At 37.3% G+C, this 14,271-nt stretch overlaps 1 protein-coding gene across 1 annotated transcript; it reads left to right on the top strand.

Moving 5' to 3' along the window:
• Positions 1 to 3,263: 3,263 nt before the first annotated feature.
• On the top strand, positions 3,264 to 14,018 carry hs3st3l (heparan sulfate (glucosamine) 3-O-sulfotransferase 3-like). Its single transcript, XM_059531701.1, has 2 exons — positions 3,264 to 3,971; positions 13,056 to 14,018. Exons 1-2 carry the CDS (start codon positions 3,559 to 3,561, stop codon positions 13,672 to 13,674), a joined length of 1,032 nt encoding a protein of 343 aa, XP_059387684.1. The 5' UTR covers positions 3,264 to 3,558; the 3' UTR covers positions 13,675 to 14,018.
• Positions 14,019 to 14,271: the final 253 nt, after the last annotated feature.

A 14,271-nucleotide genomic window follows, 5' to 3' on the forward strand; every position in this document is an offset into this window, starting at 1 on the left:
TTGGTTAATTCATGAAGCGCTTGTCTTTACTTCAGCCGCAGTGATTTCCCTCGAATGACTTTGAGAAGAAAGTTTGAAAGGAGGAAAAAAATGAAGCCGTGATGTTTTAGATGCAAAGCTATTGTCATTATATTTTCATTGAGTTACACAAAGCTCATTGTGACATCATCAAACTGTGGATCGCCGTGCTTCGTTTTCCTCATCCGTGTCACATACAACATTAATCCATGATGAATAATAGACTGTCAATTGCCAAGCGAGCGTCTGAATGTAGAAAGGCGCTATTCTAATGGTATTTCAGGCTGCCCTCTGTGCAATTATGGCAGGCCGCTCCATCCTTCAAAAGATTGAAAGGTTTCGTCTGCAACTTTATCTTACTGCCTCTCGACGCAAACAACAGCATATATCTCTTGGAAAACAACCTGGGATACAGATTTTTGTTGGGCGTGCGTTGCCTGCACACAGCAGAAAATGAAAGCCAGCCAGCAAGCAAAGCAATTATTTCTTATTTGAACATTTCAAGAACGTCGCGAGCCAGGTATGGCTCAGCACGCTTAATAAAGCTCTGCTGCTCGTTATACTTTCATGAAAACAGTGTTTTCTAGCCTGAAGGAAATAAATCAGTCTTGCTGCTCACTGGCCCTGACCCAGGGGTCACATTTTTATAGATGGCTACTTCATCATCCAGCAATCCGTTCTTGGACTGCACATAGAAGACGTGCAATTGCTTGGACTGACTAGAGCGACCTTGTTCTCTGATCCTTGAAAACAAGTTAAATTGATAAAACAAACAGGTAAATCCTTCCAGATATATTACCATGCAACTTACCAATGCATTCAGGTGAAAAGCCATGATTTAAAGAGTGCTACATTTTTTGGTTAATTTTAAAATAATTTAAATGTCTTTTTTTTCTATATTTAATAATAAAAGTAAAGCTCAAATACAAAATGCCACTTTTTAAATTATAGCTTGACACCTAAATGCATTTAGAAAAATACGCACATAGAAAAATAATTTTTTATCATGCAATCTCATTATTGTTTAGATATGATGATTATACAGACAAAAGAGGTGGAAAGACAAATGCGATTATTATATTTGTGTTGCATTGCATTATATTTACACTATGTCATGCATTATCATTATATATTATTATATTAGTATAGATTTGAAGAAAACACAACAGATTTTGGAGAATGGCTAAGTATGGCTCTTTTAAAGAGAGGGCACGTTTAACCTTTTGACCCTGGTCACATCTGCACTCGGAAGATGGGAGAGATAAATCACAACATAAACCAGACAAATCACCACAAAATGGCCATGTAATGCATTTACCCTGATGCTGTCATGATGCAAAAAGATCATTAAGCGTAATGCAATAAATATCAGAACTGTAAAGCTATTAAACGTTTACTTGATATAGCATTACTGAAGTCTGCTTTTGCAGGTAACAAAATCACAGTTACATCTCCCCTGTCCAGCATTTTGTCTGTCATCTGGTCCCTGTACATTAATGATAGTGTCCTTAATATAATAGCCGTATGTAATGTATGTAACGTTTCTGCAGATGCTTTCTAACGGAGAGCGTAAACACTGTCCTCATGTGCCTGTGTGAAGTAATGTGATCCCCTGCTTTACTGTGCTGATCTGATCACTGGACTACATGCCAAACCAATTAAGAGATCAAGAACACCCGCCTGACATCTTGAAGCGGTTACAAAAGATGGCTGTATTGCTAGGATCTGGTCGAGGGCTACAGAGGGAGGACTATGCTCTGCTGGAGGTCTGAGGAGGTTCTCAAGCCATACGATAACTAAATTTAAGTCATTATTCACAAAAATTATTCTGTGATGGAGCTTCCATATTGGACTGAGCAGCAATTTAAGTCTTTAAAAAGAAAATAGCCAAAAATTGGAATAGGAGAGTGCATCTATTATTTACCATATTTGGGGGTATAGATATGCAATTTGACCTTTCAGATTTAGAATAGAGCCAGATATGTGTTAAAGCCCAGAATTTGGTTTAACTGAATAATGAATATACTGTAGGTCACCCCTGAAAAGTTAAACAAGTTTAACCCAAACATCCCAGATGTATGTTTCACATTCCAATTACCATACAAAAACTAGTTTATCATTACCAACCAGGTTATCAGACTAAACTGACTGACATTTGTCTAGTTATTGTAAGATGTTTAGTAGCATTCTACTGGAAGAACATAGAAGGCCCATTCACTGACAATTGTTTGAAAGATCTGGATAATTACATTGTTTTGGAAAGAAAGACTTCTGTATAAAGGGCAAACTAGAGGACTGCCTCTTGATATTTTCATGTTATCTTCCATGTCTTTTTTTCCCCAATAAAAAAAACTAAAACACATTTACCATAATTATGAAAATATTAAAATTGCCTAATACAAATCAAACAATACACTGTCTTTGTGTGGTCATGTATGCAAAGGAAGGCAAGAATGTTAAAATATCAACTTTCTCTAAGCAACTGGTCATATTGTTATTGTGAAGTTCTTTACTTTGCAATAGTTCTCGTATTTCATTTGAATTTCCGCATTTTAAAACATGTTCACAGGACTATGTCAGTTTGGGGCAAGTTGTCACATTTTAATGACAACAATATGTTATAAAATATAAATGAATACTGCTAATAAATTGCATTTATTGGGTAAATAATAAGAGTATTCCATATTTTTGTTTGTTACCTTGTTGTTTTGCTATTTAAAGCCTGTAATCAGGTTTCACTGTGAGAAATTACCCTGTTTGAAATTTGTGGAAAAATTTTATGATTTTGAAAACAAATCAACTAATTCAATAGTTTAACAATTGTCAATACCTTTTTGTATTCAAGAATAGATTATATACAGACCATAGAGTATATATCCTGTACAGAAACTTTGTTTCAGAAATAAAATGTGTACTGGAGTAAAAAAGTGTGAAAACTGTACTGTTTTAAGATATAGTGAAATATGCACATAACTGAATGAGAGTTGGGAACTGCACCGAATGTGGGCTACATTTTATGCTTTTTTTGCGTTCTCTGTTTGCACTTTTCTGGGGTAAATAACCCTATTATTATAAGGAGAGCAAATATTAATGCACATCACTGTGTCCAAATAATAGAAAAATAATGCATGCCATATTTCACCCCATGCTCATCTAATGTATCAGCAGAGCAGCATTAAACCCGCCTTTAGCCCTCACCCTCCAATCATACTCAGCAGAAGCGCTGCGCGCACTTTCATGAATGAATGAGAGCGGCTTCAGCACAGCAATCCTCCAGAGACAGTCACATCCTCGCTCTCCTGCACGGATATCACAACCTCTGTTTCTGCCGTCCGCGCAAAGCATGGAAGTACGAGTCCCCTCGATCTCCCTCTGACATGATGACGCTCCACAAAGAGGATTTTGTTGAGGAATGCCGCTCCGGGAAGCGCTTGGAATGGGACGCGCTCTCTGTCATTCGCGCGTCTGGCTTCCAGCTGGTCAAAGTGAAGCGAATAAAGTCCTGAAGAGAATGACCGTCTACAGAGCTTCCTCAAAGGGATGGCAACTTTTAGCAACTCGCCCCTGGATCTTCGGAGACTCTTGCAAAAACTAGTCATCATGTTTTCCTTCAGCATCATCTGCGTCTCGATCCTCTACGTTCTGCTGGGATGCTGCGAGCCGGACTTAGTGGACAGTTCGCAGAACTCACCTCTGGGATGGTACAATAAGACCGTGCTGAGAGAGACATTGACGGCTCCTCGCTATGTAGCTGATGATATCGTGGATGGAAACAGCTCAGGGAAGGACTGGACCGCGAGCCGACGCCTCCCAGACGCGCTCATCATCGGAGTAAAGAAGGGAGGCACGCGCGCGCTCCTGGAGTTCCTGAGGCTTCATCCGGACGTCCGCGCGCTCGGCTCCGAGCCGCACTTCTTTGACAGGCACTACATGCGCGGACTCGGCTGGTACAGGTAATAATGACACAGAAACGTGCATCGCATGTTGTTATGTTTAACCCATTAATGATCGGAAATGCAATATTGCTTTAAAATACTTTAAAGTAAAATTAAACATCGCATTCGGACTTATAGCATGCTAGATCATTGTATGTACCCCCAAATGAAAATTAGCTAGTTTCAATAAGTAAAGTTTAGTGATTGACACTTAAAGGGCAAGTGCACCCAATATTAAAATTCTGTCTTGAACTACGTTTCATAAGTTGGTACCGATATCCTGTCTCTACGGAACACAGAAGATATTCTGGACCAATCTTGGGTTTCCTTTAAAGTCCAAAAACTTTATTTTTTTGTATATATTTTATTTTGTATACAGCAGAATGAATTCACTAAGAAAGCTGTGAAATGACTGAATGGTGAAATATTTTTAAATCAATCAATCAATCAATAAAAACATTACATACCAATAAGAAAGAAACAACATCATAATAACAATGGCTCCAAGAGTAAAATAAATCAGTGCATAGTCGGCATGGGGTGGCAGTGGCTCGGTGGTTCATGTAGGTTGTCTACAGACTGGAAGGTTGGTGGTTCAATCCCTGGCTCCACCTGACCAAGTGTTGTGTTGTCCTTGAGCAAGACACCTAATCCCAGCTGCTCCTGACGAGCTGGATGGTGCCTTGAATGGCTGACACCGCAGTTGGTGTATGTGTGTGTGAATGGATGAATGTGAGGCAACTTGTAAAGCGCTTTGGATGGCCATGTGGTCTGTTGAAAGTGCTATATAAATGCAGTCCATTTACCATTTAGTCAAAGTGAAATGCAACTGCATTATTCATGCACTGCATTTCCTTGGACAGTGGGCACCATAATATTGCAACCGCTACAGTAAAACAAAGCAGCCAAGATTACAATACAAAGTTACACATTTTATTTACAGTGTACTTGCACTTTTTCCTAAACAGTTTCTTTAGGAAAGCTTGTGTTGTAGTACATTCCTTTATATTATTATGTAATATGTTAGCATGCACTGTTATATCTGCACAAATTAATTGTCCAAAAGTGTGAATTTCACCAATGTGTGACCTCAATGCAATCTACTCCCAAAAGTGTATTATTTGATGAGGCGTGGTATCAGTATAACACTAGGCCATATTAAGGCCATATTCGTAAAGGTTTGCGTGAGAAAAATAATGGCATCTGGCTATTGCAATCCACTGGACTGGGGCTGGATAGTTGGCAGTGTTAATCATCTCTGGAGCTGTTGCCAGATGTTCCTTTATTTTGAGAACACTTGTGTCGACTGCTGCATTTGAAATGTGTCTTGAAACATCTAAAAGTGTCTGACAAATTTGGCGGATAGGGAATTAAGTCTGCAGTTGTTGGGAATGAGGCCTTGCGCTCTTAGGCATCATGTCAATCTGATATTTATTTGCTTGTCTAGAAAACCGAGTGGCAGGTTGATCAACAAGCCCAATGGATATTCTGTCTGTATCTTCAATAAAGTCTTGCTCTTAATTTTATGGTTTTCCACGCTGCCTTTGAGCTGTTCAGAGAGTTGACAAAACTCAATTACTTAACTCTTAAGCAATTGATTGATTGCTTTGTCAATTCAAAATCGGCTCACATTAAACAGTCTGGAAATGCTTTTGAAACACTTCCACGGTTTTTGTTTGCCTGTAAGCATTTTGCTTTGATATTCCTTTGTGTTCTGCACATAAATCCCCAGTGTTCTGCTCAGAGGAACGAGCCGAGAGCAAGCAGATTGTCATCTTCCCGGGACCAGATGGACCTCACAGCATGACGGGCCACTTGACATTATTGTGAGACCTGTCAATTGATCTTTAACCTGAGTCACATTTTCCACCAAACATAATGATCTGCGCCAGGGACTTCATATGGTCGGAGGAGCCACAGATAAGCGGCCAAACGCAGATCCTGGAATCTGTCCATGCTGACTTATTCAGGTCTAATGGAATGGACCCATCATTAATCTTGTTATCAAGCGTAGATTAAATCTGTAGGTGTAGGTGGGGGTGGGATGCTGGGTTTGCAATCTCAATTCAGATCTTTTCCAAAGAGAATAAATGCACGGATAAGATCTGGAACAAGGCAGAGGTGATAGATGGAGTTTTGTCCTTATAGTGTTTCTACGATTGATTGGCGCCAATGTTTGACCTTCACGCTAGAATTAAACCCGTTAGATTCAGTTACAATTAGCAAGAGGTTTTATTCTGCTGAGACTCCCGAGTTCAAGTTTCAAACGCCAATACTGTCACATTCCTTTAAAGAAATCTATTTGCTGTAAGTCACCCTCAATAGTGCACGAGAAGGAGGGCGAACGCCAACAATATGTGAGAGCTTCGAAACACACATCTCCAGTTTTTGAAGTCGGAAAAGCATCAATATATTGATTCATAGGTACTAGAGGGACAGGCGAGCCAAACCGATAGTCTCAAGACTGATTTCCTGGAAGCATCCGGTAAAATAAACGGCGTGTCCTTCTGGAATGCACGTTCACTGTGATAATAGTGCTGCGTCACGCGTCGTAATTTGGTTTGCTGGTGTTGCATCTGATGTAATCACATTATGGGAATTCATTTGCAATTCATGGAGCGGTTATTAAAATATCCATCTAAATTCATACCCTTGTATTCAAAGCCACACCTTGATTTTGGCAAGAGGGTTTGATTTAGTTAACGTGCATATGTTTACACACCAAAAAACTTAATTAGTTTGAGTATCCTTGGTTTCGTAATGCAGAAATGAGACATGCCTTTATAGCAGTTCATAGGCTTGTCCCGAGAGGAGCTTTTTTGAGGCCATTAATTATTAATGCACTGTCTATATGAGCAGTGCATCTACTTCACAAGGACATAGACTCATCAAATACCAATGCTGAATAGGACGGTGATATTAATAGAGGAATACAAGAGCTTTTACAAATGAAAATGATGAGATTTCGCAACTTCCAGATGCTTTTCGCACAAACAGAACCAAACAACATGATTCGTACTACAAGAGCCAGATCGGATTGATAGTTATTATATATAATAATACATGAAATAGATGCCTGATGGCATCATGTGGGATTCAGGTGTGAAATGTTTGTGTATATGTGTTTATTTTGGCTAGTTGTCTGTATTGGCGTGAGTAAACTGTAGTTTATGGAATCAACATAAGGCTAGATGGTCCAATGGTAATTCAGCTCTCATTAGGTGTCTCAGGGGACTGGGAATGGGGATCTGGCGTCTGAGCCTCTTGATGATGGATGTTTCTGGGAAGTGGACAGGGCACAGTTACAACTGACTGGCTCTTTAATGGCCTCTATATGCAAAGAAACGGATGGTTGGGCCCAAACACACACACACACACATACACTTCTTAATCCCCATTGTCTTACTGCAAGTCCATATTCCATTTTGCCTTGCAGAATTTAATATTTTAAAAATTTGTTTCATTAAATTGTTAATTGTTTTCATGAACTGACCAAATTTGAGTATTCAGTATGCTTAATTTTCACAAATTGAAAAATGTACAGTTCATAACACGTCTTGCATTTCAGTATTTTCATATCAGTTTATTTTTTTGCAGTTAGTTTTTTATTGATTATTTACTGTATGACTCAAATAACAACTATTATACACTACATTGGACCCTACACAAGAAATAAATCATATATATATATATATATATATATATATATATATATATATATTCTTCTACTCCACAAGGTTAGATTTCTTTGACCAGAAATACAGTCAAACACTAATATTCTGTAAATATTATTAAAATTAAAAAATTTGCTGTTTTCTTTATGAACATACAGTATTTTTAAAAGTTCAGTCCATTTTACTAAAAATAATGAAGCACTTCAGAATGATTTTGTAATGTTTTTAAAAGTCTCTTTTGCTCACCAAGGCTGCATTTATTTGATAAAAAATGGTGAAATATTATTACACTACATAATAGCTGTTTTGTATGTGAATATGTTCAAATATAATTTATCGCTGTGATCAAATCTGAATTGTCAGCATCATTACTCCAGTCTTCATTGTCACAACATCCTTCATAAATCATTCAAATATGCTGATATGCATCTCTCTTTTTTTTTTGCTAAAATGTTAAAACAAAGACGTTCAAGTCAATTCTATTCTTTAAATTGTAATAATGCACCTGTCCATGAGCGCCCAGGTGTGTGAGAGCTGTTTATTTGTAAGCCAGCATTTCTAAAAATGAAAAACGAAGGCTTCATCATCCCATTAAACAGATTCATTGGAATGAAAAAAATTCCTATTACATCCATTGCTGTAGTTGATGCCTGGACAGAAGACGGGGTAATTGCCTCACATCTGTTTGTGCACAGCAAGCTGCTGATGAGGCCATAGAGTGGCCCATCTACAAACTCCACCTGCCACCCGCAGCAGCTGAGGCCCACATTACCATACCCCCATCATGATCAATACCCACGGCACCATTTGGTTTATTCAGGATACCTCAGAGAGGCCCGGCCAAATGCAGCCTCAATTAGGGGAGACCTATCCACCGGCTCCTGTGGGCTGCTGGGATTGGACGACGCAGAGCGATGTGCCAAACAATGAAGCCGCACAATCCATACTGCTTAGATTGATCCTCATGTTCTGTGAACATCTAACTAACAAAGACTTACCTGTTCTGAATCAGGCCTGGCTTTGTGTTGGATTCTGTTAAATCGATTGCATTCTTCAGAATATCATGCCAGTACATCATAAAGCCAATTCAAGCACTAGCCCAGATTACAAAAAGGCAATAGTTTTTTTTTTTTTTTTACTAAAAGCAAATTCTCACAAGCAAGCATACAGTCAATATAAACTTAATCACTGACTTCAACTCACAGGCTAATCTGAATTAAACTGATGTTCTTTTGGATCAGGATCTTTGTTCTTGTCTCACTTAATTTAAAGCAAATAAGAATCTACTGAATTGTGTACACTAGTGACCACAATAAAAAAGTAAAAATCTAGTAAAACATCAGAAATATATCAATTTATTCCTATTCAAAAAGTCATAATAATCAATGTTTCTTTTGAAAGTAAAACATTTCAAACCCTCACATGTCATTAAAGGTCAAATTATATTTTATTTTATGAGACTCATTGGCTTTCAAATATCTACTATGCAGTGAAGCAGCTTCGTTTTATTTTTTTTCAAAGAATAAATAATACATTTACTTAAAAAAGTTTCATTTAAAGAATTTTAATTATGGTGTTATATCTCCCTGACATTTTTCACTTTATGCTCCCAAAGATATCAAAATAATTATTTAAAAAATCAGAAACATGCATATCAGCGGAAGTGCATTTAAGTCACTGTATACATGAGTAGCTTTTTTTAAAATTATATTTTAATTATACAATAAAATATTCTTGTATATTAAATTATAATATGGTTTTGTTGGATAAGTTAATAGAGTGAAAAATAAGCATTGACCCATATTCCAATACTGCATTCATTCCTCTGTGTCCAGTAATGTTCAGTGGTCGGTGGACATCAGAAATCCTTGCATTAGCTGGAGGACAAACTCTCAGCAGCACATGCACATGCGGTCACAGTGCTTGAAGCAAGTGAATAATTAATGGCGGGATCTAATAGACTTGCTGGCCCCTTAATAGGCATAGGTAAACAGGGAAGTCTTTAGGCTAAGTGCTTTCTCAGATGAAGTCAATGGTAATGCAGGGAGGTCTGGGGATTGGCATGGCTGATGTGTTGTTGTATTGATAGGAGCTTGCATTGCAGGGACGGATGGCACAGCGATGTCCCCTTGCTAGAGGACACTAGAGGCATCATATGACCCATCTGAACAGCATGACGGACAGTATGTCTTTGTCATCTCTTTGATCAAATGCAATATGGGTCTGAACCGCTGAGCCTCATACATTTAAAAACTGTGTCCTTGATTGTGGTAGAAGAGTTTGGAATTCTTGCTTTTTTAAAGGTTTACATGTAATGTTAGTAAATGCCTTGTCGTAAATATCACATTTTATGTATAAAACTATAACTATATAATACATCGTTTTTCATGAACATTTTCATTTTATGAATGGTGATGTTCATCAATTTTAAAGTCCAATAGTTAACCCAAAAATAACAATTCACTCACCTTTTGGACAAGTGTAGCATTGCATTAGTTGCTCAGCAATGGATGCTCTGCAGTGAATGGGTGCCGTCAGAATGAGAGTCCAAACAGATGATAAAAACATTACAATAATCCACACCACTCCAGTCCATCAGTTAACATCTTAGGAAGTGAAAAGCTGCGTGTTTGTAGGAAACAAAACATTTTTAACTAAAACAAGTTCATAATAACACTTCCTCCAGTGAAAAGGTCATCTGGTCTGAATCAGGAGAGAAACGTGCACAAATGAAACACGGTTTACAAGCCACAAAAAGTCCAAAACAGCTATGTGGGTGGATTTTGATGTGAGAGGACAACAGGAGATGGACTTTTATTATGTCATTGTGGATTATAGACTTGTATTTTAGCAAAGGTTTAAAGTTAAACATTAATGATGGATTGCATGAGGATGAGTACATTTCCAGCTAATTTTCATGTTTCTGTGAACTGTCCCTTTAAGAAACAACCCCTGTGTACTGTATTTCATTGGCCGCACCCCACAGGAAGTTGAACTGCAATGACATGAAATTAACAATTCAGAAAACAAGTTATGCCTTCTGTTTGTTAAATCTAAAGAACTACAGATCATTTCTATAGATGACAGATTTGGCCTATTAACATTAAAAACTTTTTACATTTTACTCTAAATTTATTTCGAGGCTTTCTCAAACCGTCAAACAAAGTTTGTCTTGACAAAATTGCCATTACAGTTAAAGATGATACTTATTAGAGTTATATTTCTTTTATTTCTGGTCATAATAGACATCACTGACATGTAAATGTGGATGGTTTTGAATGCATTTATCAACTTTGATGTCACCAAATCACAGAAGTTCAGAAAGAGTCTTTTTTTTGTAGTTTAGTTTCAATAAATTGGCTTTGAGTTCTGAAACCTCTGGTTCATCAATTATTTTTATCTTCTGATAACAGATCAGAAGAACTTGATTCCTTGTAACATAATGGCTTTTATTACCACATAAAGTGATTTGTGTTATCTGAGCACATACTGTACTTCATTATTCACTTTGTCTTGTGTTTGACTGCTGCTCTGTTCTGGCATTTCTCACTCAGTTTTTGTTGTCTATTTGACTTCTTAGAGCTTGATAGATTTGGACTTGGAGTCCCTTAAATAGACATTAGTTGTGGTCATGTTGCAAAGGCAGGTGGACCATTAAAGCTTTCGCCTGTGAGCCACTTAAAACAAATGAGACCCATCTGCCAACGCTAAGAAAGACATGCGCACATTCCATTTGTTTTCCCGTGTATGTTGGTAACCCGCTGTGATTGATGCCGGCTGCACATCTGCACGATAAGCAGCATTACTGATGCACATTCAGAGCCGGCTGACTTCTCATTTACAGCCAATAAGAGGAACAGTGAAGCGTGTGGCCCGGGCTGATCTGCTCGAGGACAGAGCGCCGGGCCGCTGGGGGCGTGATGTGATTTAGATGATCAATACTGGGCTGGCAGTCACGATCCAGCTCTTAAGTAAAACAGATGTGCGGAAACACAAGATTGATGGTGGTAGGGAAGGAAAGTACGTTTCTAAAGTAAGTCTATTTACTTGATGACTTTCCTACACTAACTCTTCTTTATTGGTAACCAGATTAGAGTTCAAAAGTGCAAAAAGTAGCAGTGTTATTTTAGAATCAATGATATAAAACAATATAGTTTTTGTTAATATTTAGAATAAAATGATATTTTCATATTTTTATGTATATATATATATATTTTTTTTGTAATTTTGATTGTTTGCTTCTGCTTACTAAACAAAAATAAGAAATTTTGCCCTGTCAGCTAGCTGAAATAAAGAAACATTTAATTTAATGTTTTTTATTGATTTTATTATTATTTGTTTTGTAATTTTATTATTTTCTTAAACTTGCTAAACAGAAATAACCAATTTTGCCCTGTCAGCTACAGCTGAAATAAAGAAATGTATAATGTTTTTTTTTTTTTTTTACTTACTAAACAAAAATAAAATGTTTTGCCTTAAGTAACACTTTTAACCTGTGTTACATTCCACTGTTGTCCAAAATTAGGAATTTCCTCCTGGAATTTTTTCTTTTTCTTTCTTGCTTTTTTTTTTTTTTACAATAATAAATTAGCATTTTACATTGTATACAATAGTACACAATGTCCTACAAACAATATATTTTCCTACTCATTCTACGAAAATAATCCATGAGCAATTCATAAAAAATAATTGTATACACCCTCTTTAATTTTGAGGAGCAGAAGTAATTTACTTTTGCATTTGTCCTAAGCCAGATGCCCTTTCTTCTTATAGTTTTAATATGTTTGTATTTTATGGTGAAAATCCATATCAGAATAATAATTGTTTTCTTATAATGAGATTCTTTTAATATTCTGAATTAGTTTTAATATTTGTATTATTTTTCCATTTTCAAAATGTTCCAATTTAGTCAAAATAGTAATTTAGTTGTCATTTTGTCAATTTAAAAAAAAAAAGCATCTATATAGCTTTCTTTCATTTTTATTTAAGCTGTAGCTTTACTTATTTTCATAGCCTACATAAAATTTAACTACGGTAGATGAAAATGATAAAACTTACTTTGGCAAATAGCGTGAGTAAGAAAAACTAGTATATATATATGTATATATATATATATATATATATATATATATATATATATATATATATATATGTTAAGTCTTAATTTGTATGATTTATTTTACTGAATTAAATTTTTTTTTTACTTCAAGTTTTGGTTTTAGTTAATTATAATAACCCTGTTTAAGACACCCTATTTTTGACAAATGACATTTTCTCAGTAAAAATGATGAAAAAACTAGATACATTGACTTGAGACTAGGTTTTCCAGAGAATGAATCTTCAATATAAATGTACTTTTGACTCAAAACAAGTGCAAATTTCTGTTGGAGAAGTAACCAGGTATCCCTGCTCGTCTCTTATCTTTTAGGAGCATGATGCCTAAAGCCCTCAACGGGCAAATTGTAATGGAGAAAACGCCCAGATACTTCATCTCCCCAGAGACGCCGGGCCGTATCCACGCCATGTCACGCCACATCAAGCTGATCGTGGTGGTGCGAGACCCCATCACCCGCGCCATTTCAGACTACACCCAGATCATCTCCAAGACGCCCGACATCCCCAGCTTCGAGAGCCTGACGTTCAAGAACCGATCCACGGGACAGATAGACTCTCTCTGGAGCCCGCTGTACATCGGCCTGTACGCCAGACACCTGGAGCAATGGCTGGCCTACTTTCCGCTCTCGCAGATCCATTTTGTCCATGGTGAGAGGCTGATAAGCGACCCGGCGGGCGAGTTGGGTCGCGTACAGGACTTCCTCGGCCTGCAGAGGATCATCACAGATAAACACTTCTACTTCAACAAGACCAAGGGCTTCCCTTGCCTCAAAAAGCCAGAAGGCAGTAGCAAACCCCACTGTCTGGGCAAAACCAAAGGCAGAACGCATCCTAAAATCAACCCGGAGGTCATTCAGAAACTGAGGGAATTCTACCAGCCTCATAACCTCAAGTTCTACCAGATGGCAGGCATGGACTTCGGATGGCAATGATCTTTTCTGACCATTAACACATAACGCTTCATACTGAGGCTGAAGATTAAACAGAGTTGGTCTAAAATGTGATCGAAGTGAAAAACGATATCATAGGATGGTCAATGGCTCTGTAGCTGTTCCAATCAATGCGTCTGCCAGATGAATAGAGGTCTAAGCACTTCAGGTTACAATAGTGGAACTGATAGAAACGACCTTAAATCATGGGTTTAAGTAGCACTTTTCTGCTCTTGCCATTTTGATGTCTTTTTTTAATGTTGCTTAGTCAAGCTTCAATCATGTTTGTTCGATCCTTCATATCGGAAAGAGTCTGGATTTCAAATAAACTGTGTAGCGTAGACGTATTTGTCATCGTTTTTACACAGAACAGATGAGAGAAAACACATTCTACATTCAGTGGCTCCAATTGGTTTTGATTGTCTGCTGTAATTGGTTCAAATGTAGACGATATGCAAATGAGGCCGGTCCTTTTGAATTCTCCCTCTGCATGCATGCATTTGAACAAGTCTGAAATGCAGCCCACTAGCAAGCCAATCAATTATTTTAATTTCCTGTGTAGTTGTTTTTGCTCCGTTTAAATCCCCAAAATTGGTAAAA

The sequence above is a fragment of the Carassius carassius genome, chromosome 40 (assembly GCF_963082965.1).
Source record: "Carassius carassius chromosome 40, fCarCar2.1, whole genome shotgun sequence".
Lineage (NCBI taxonomy): Eukaryota > Metazoa > Chordata > Actinopteri > Cypriniformes > Cyprinidae > Carassius > Carassius carassius.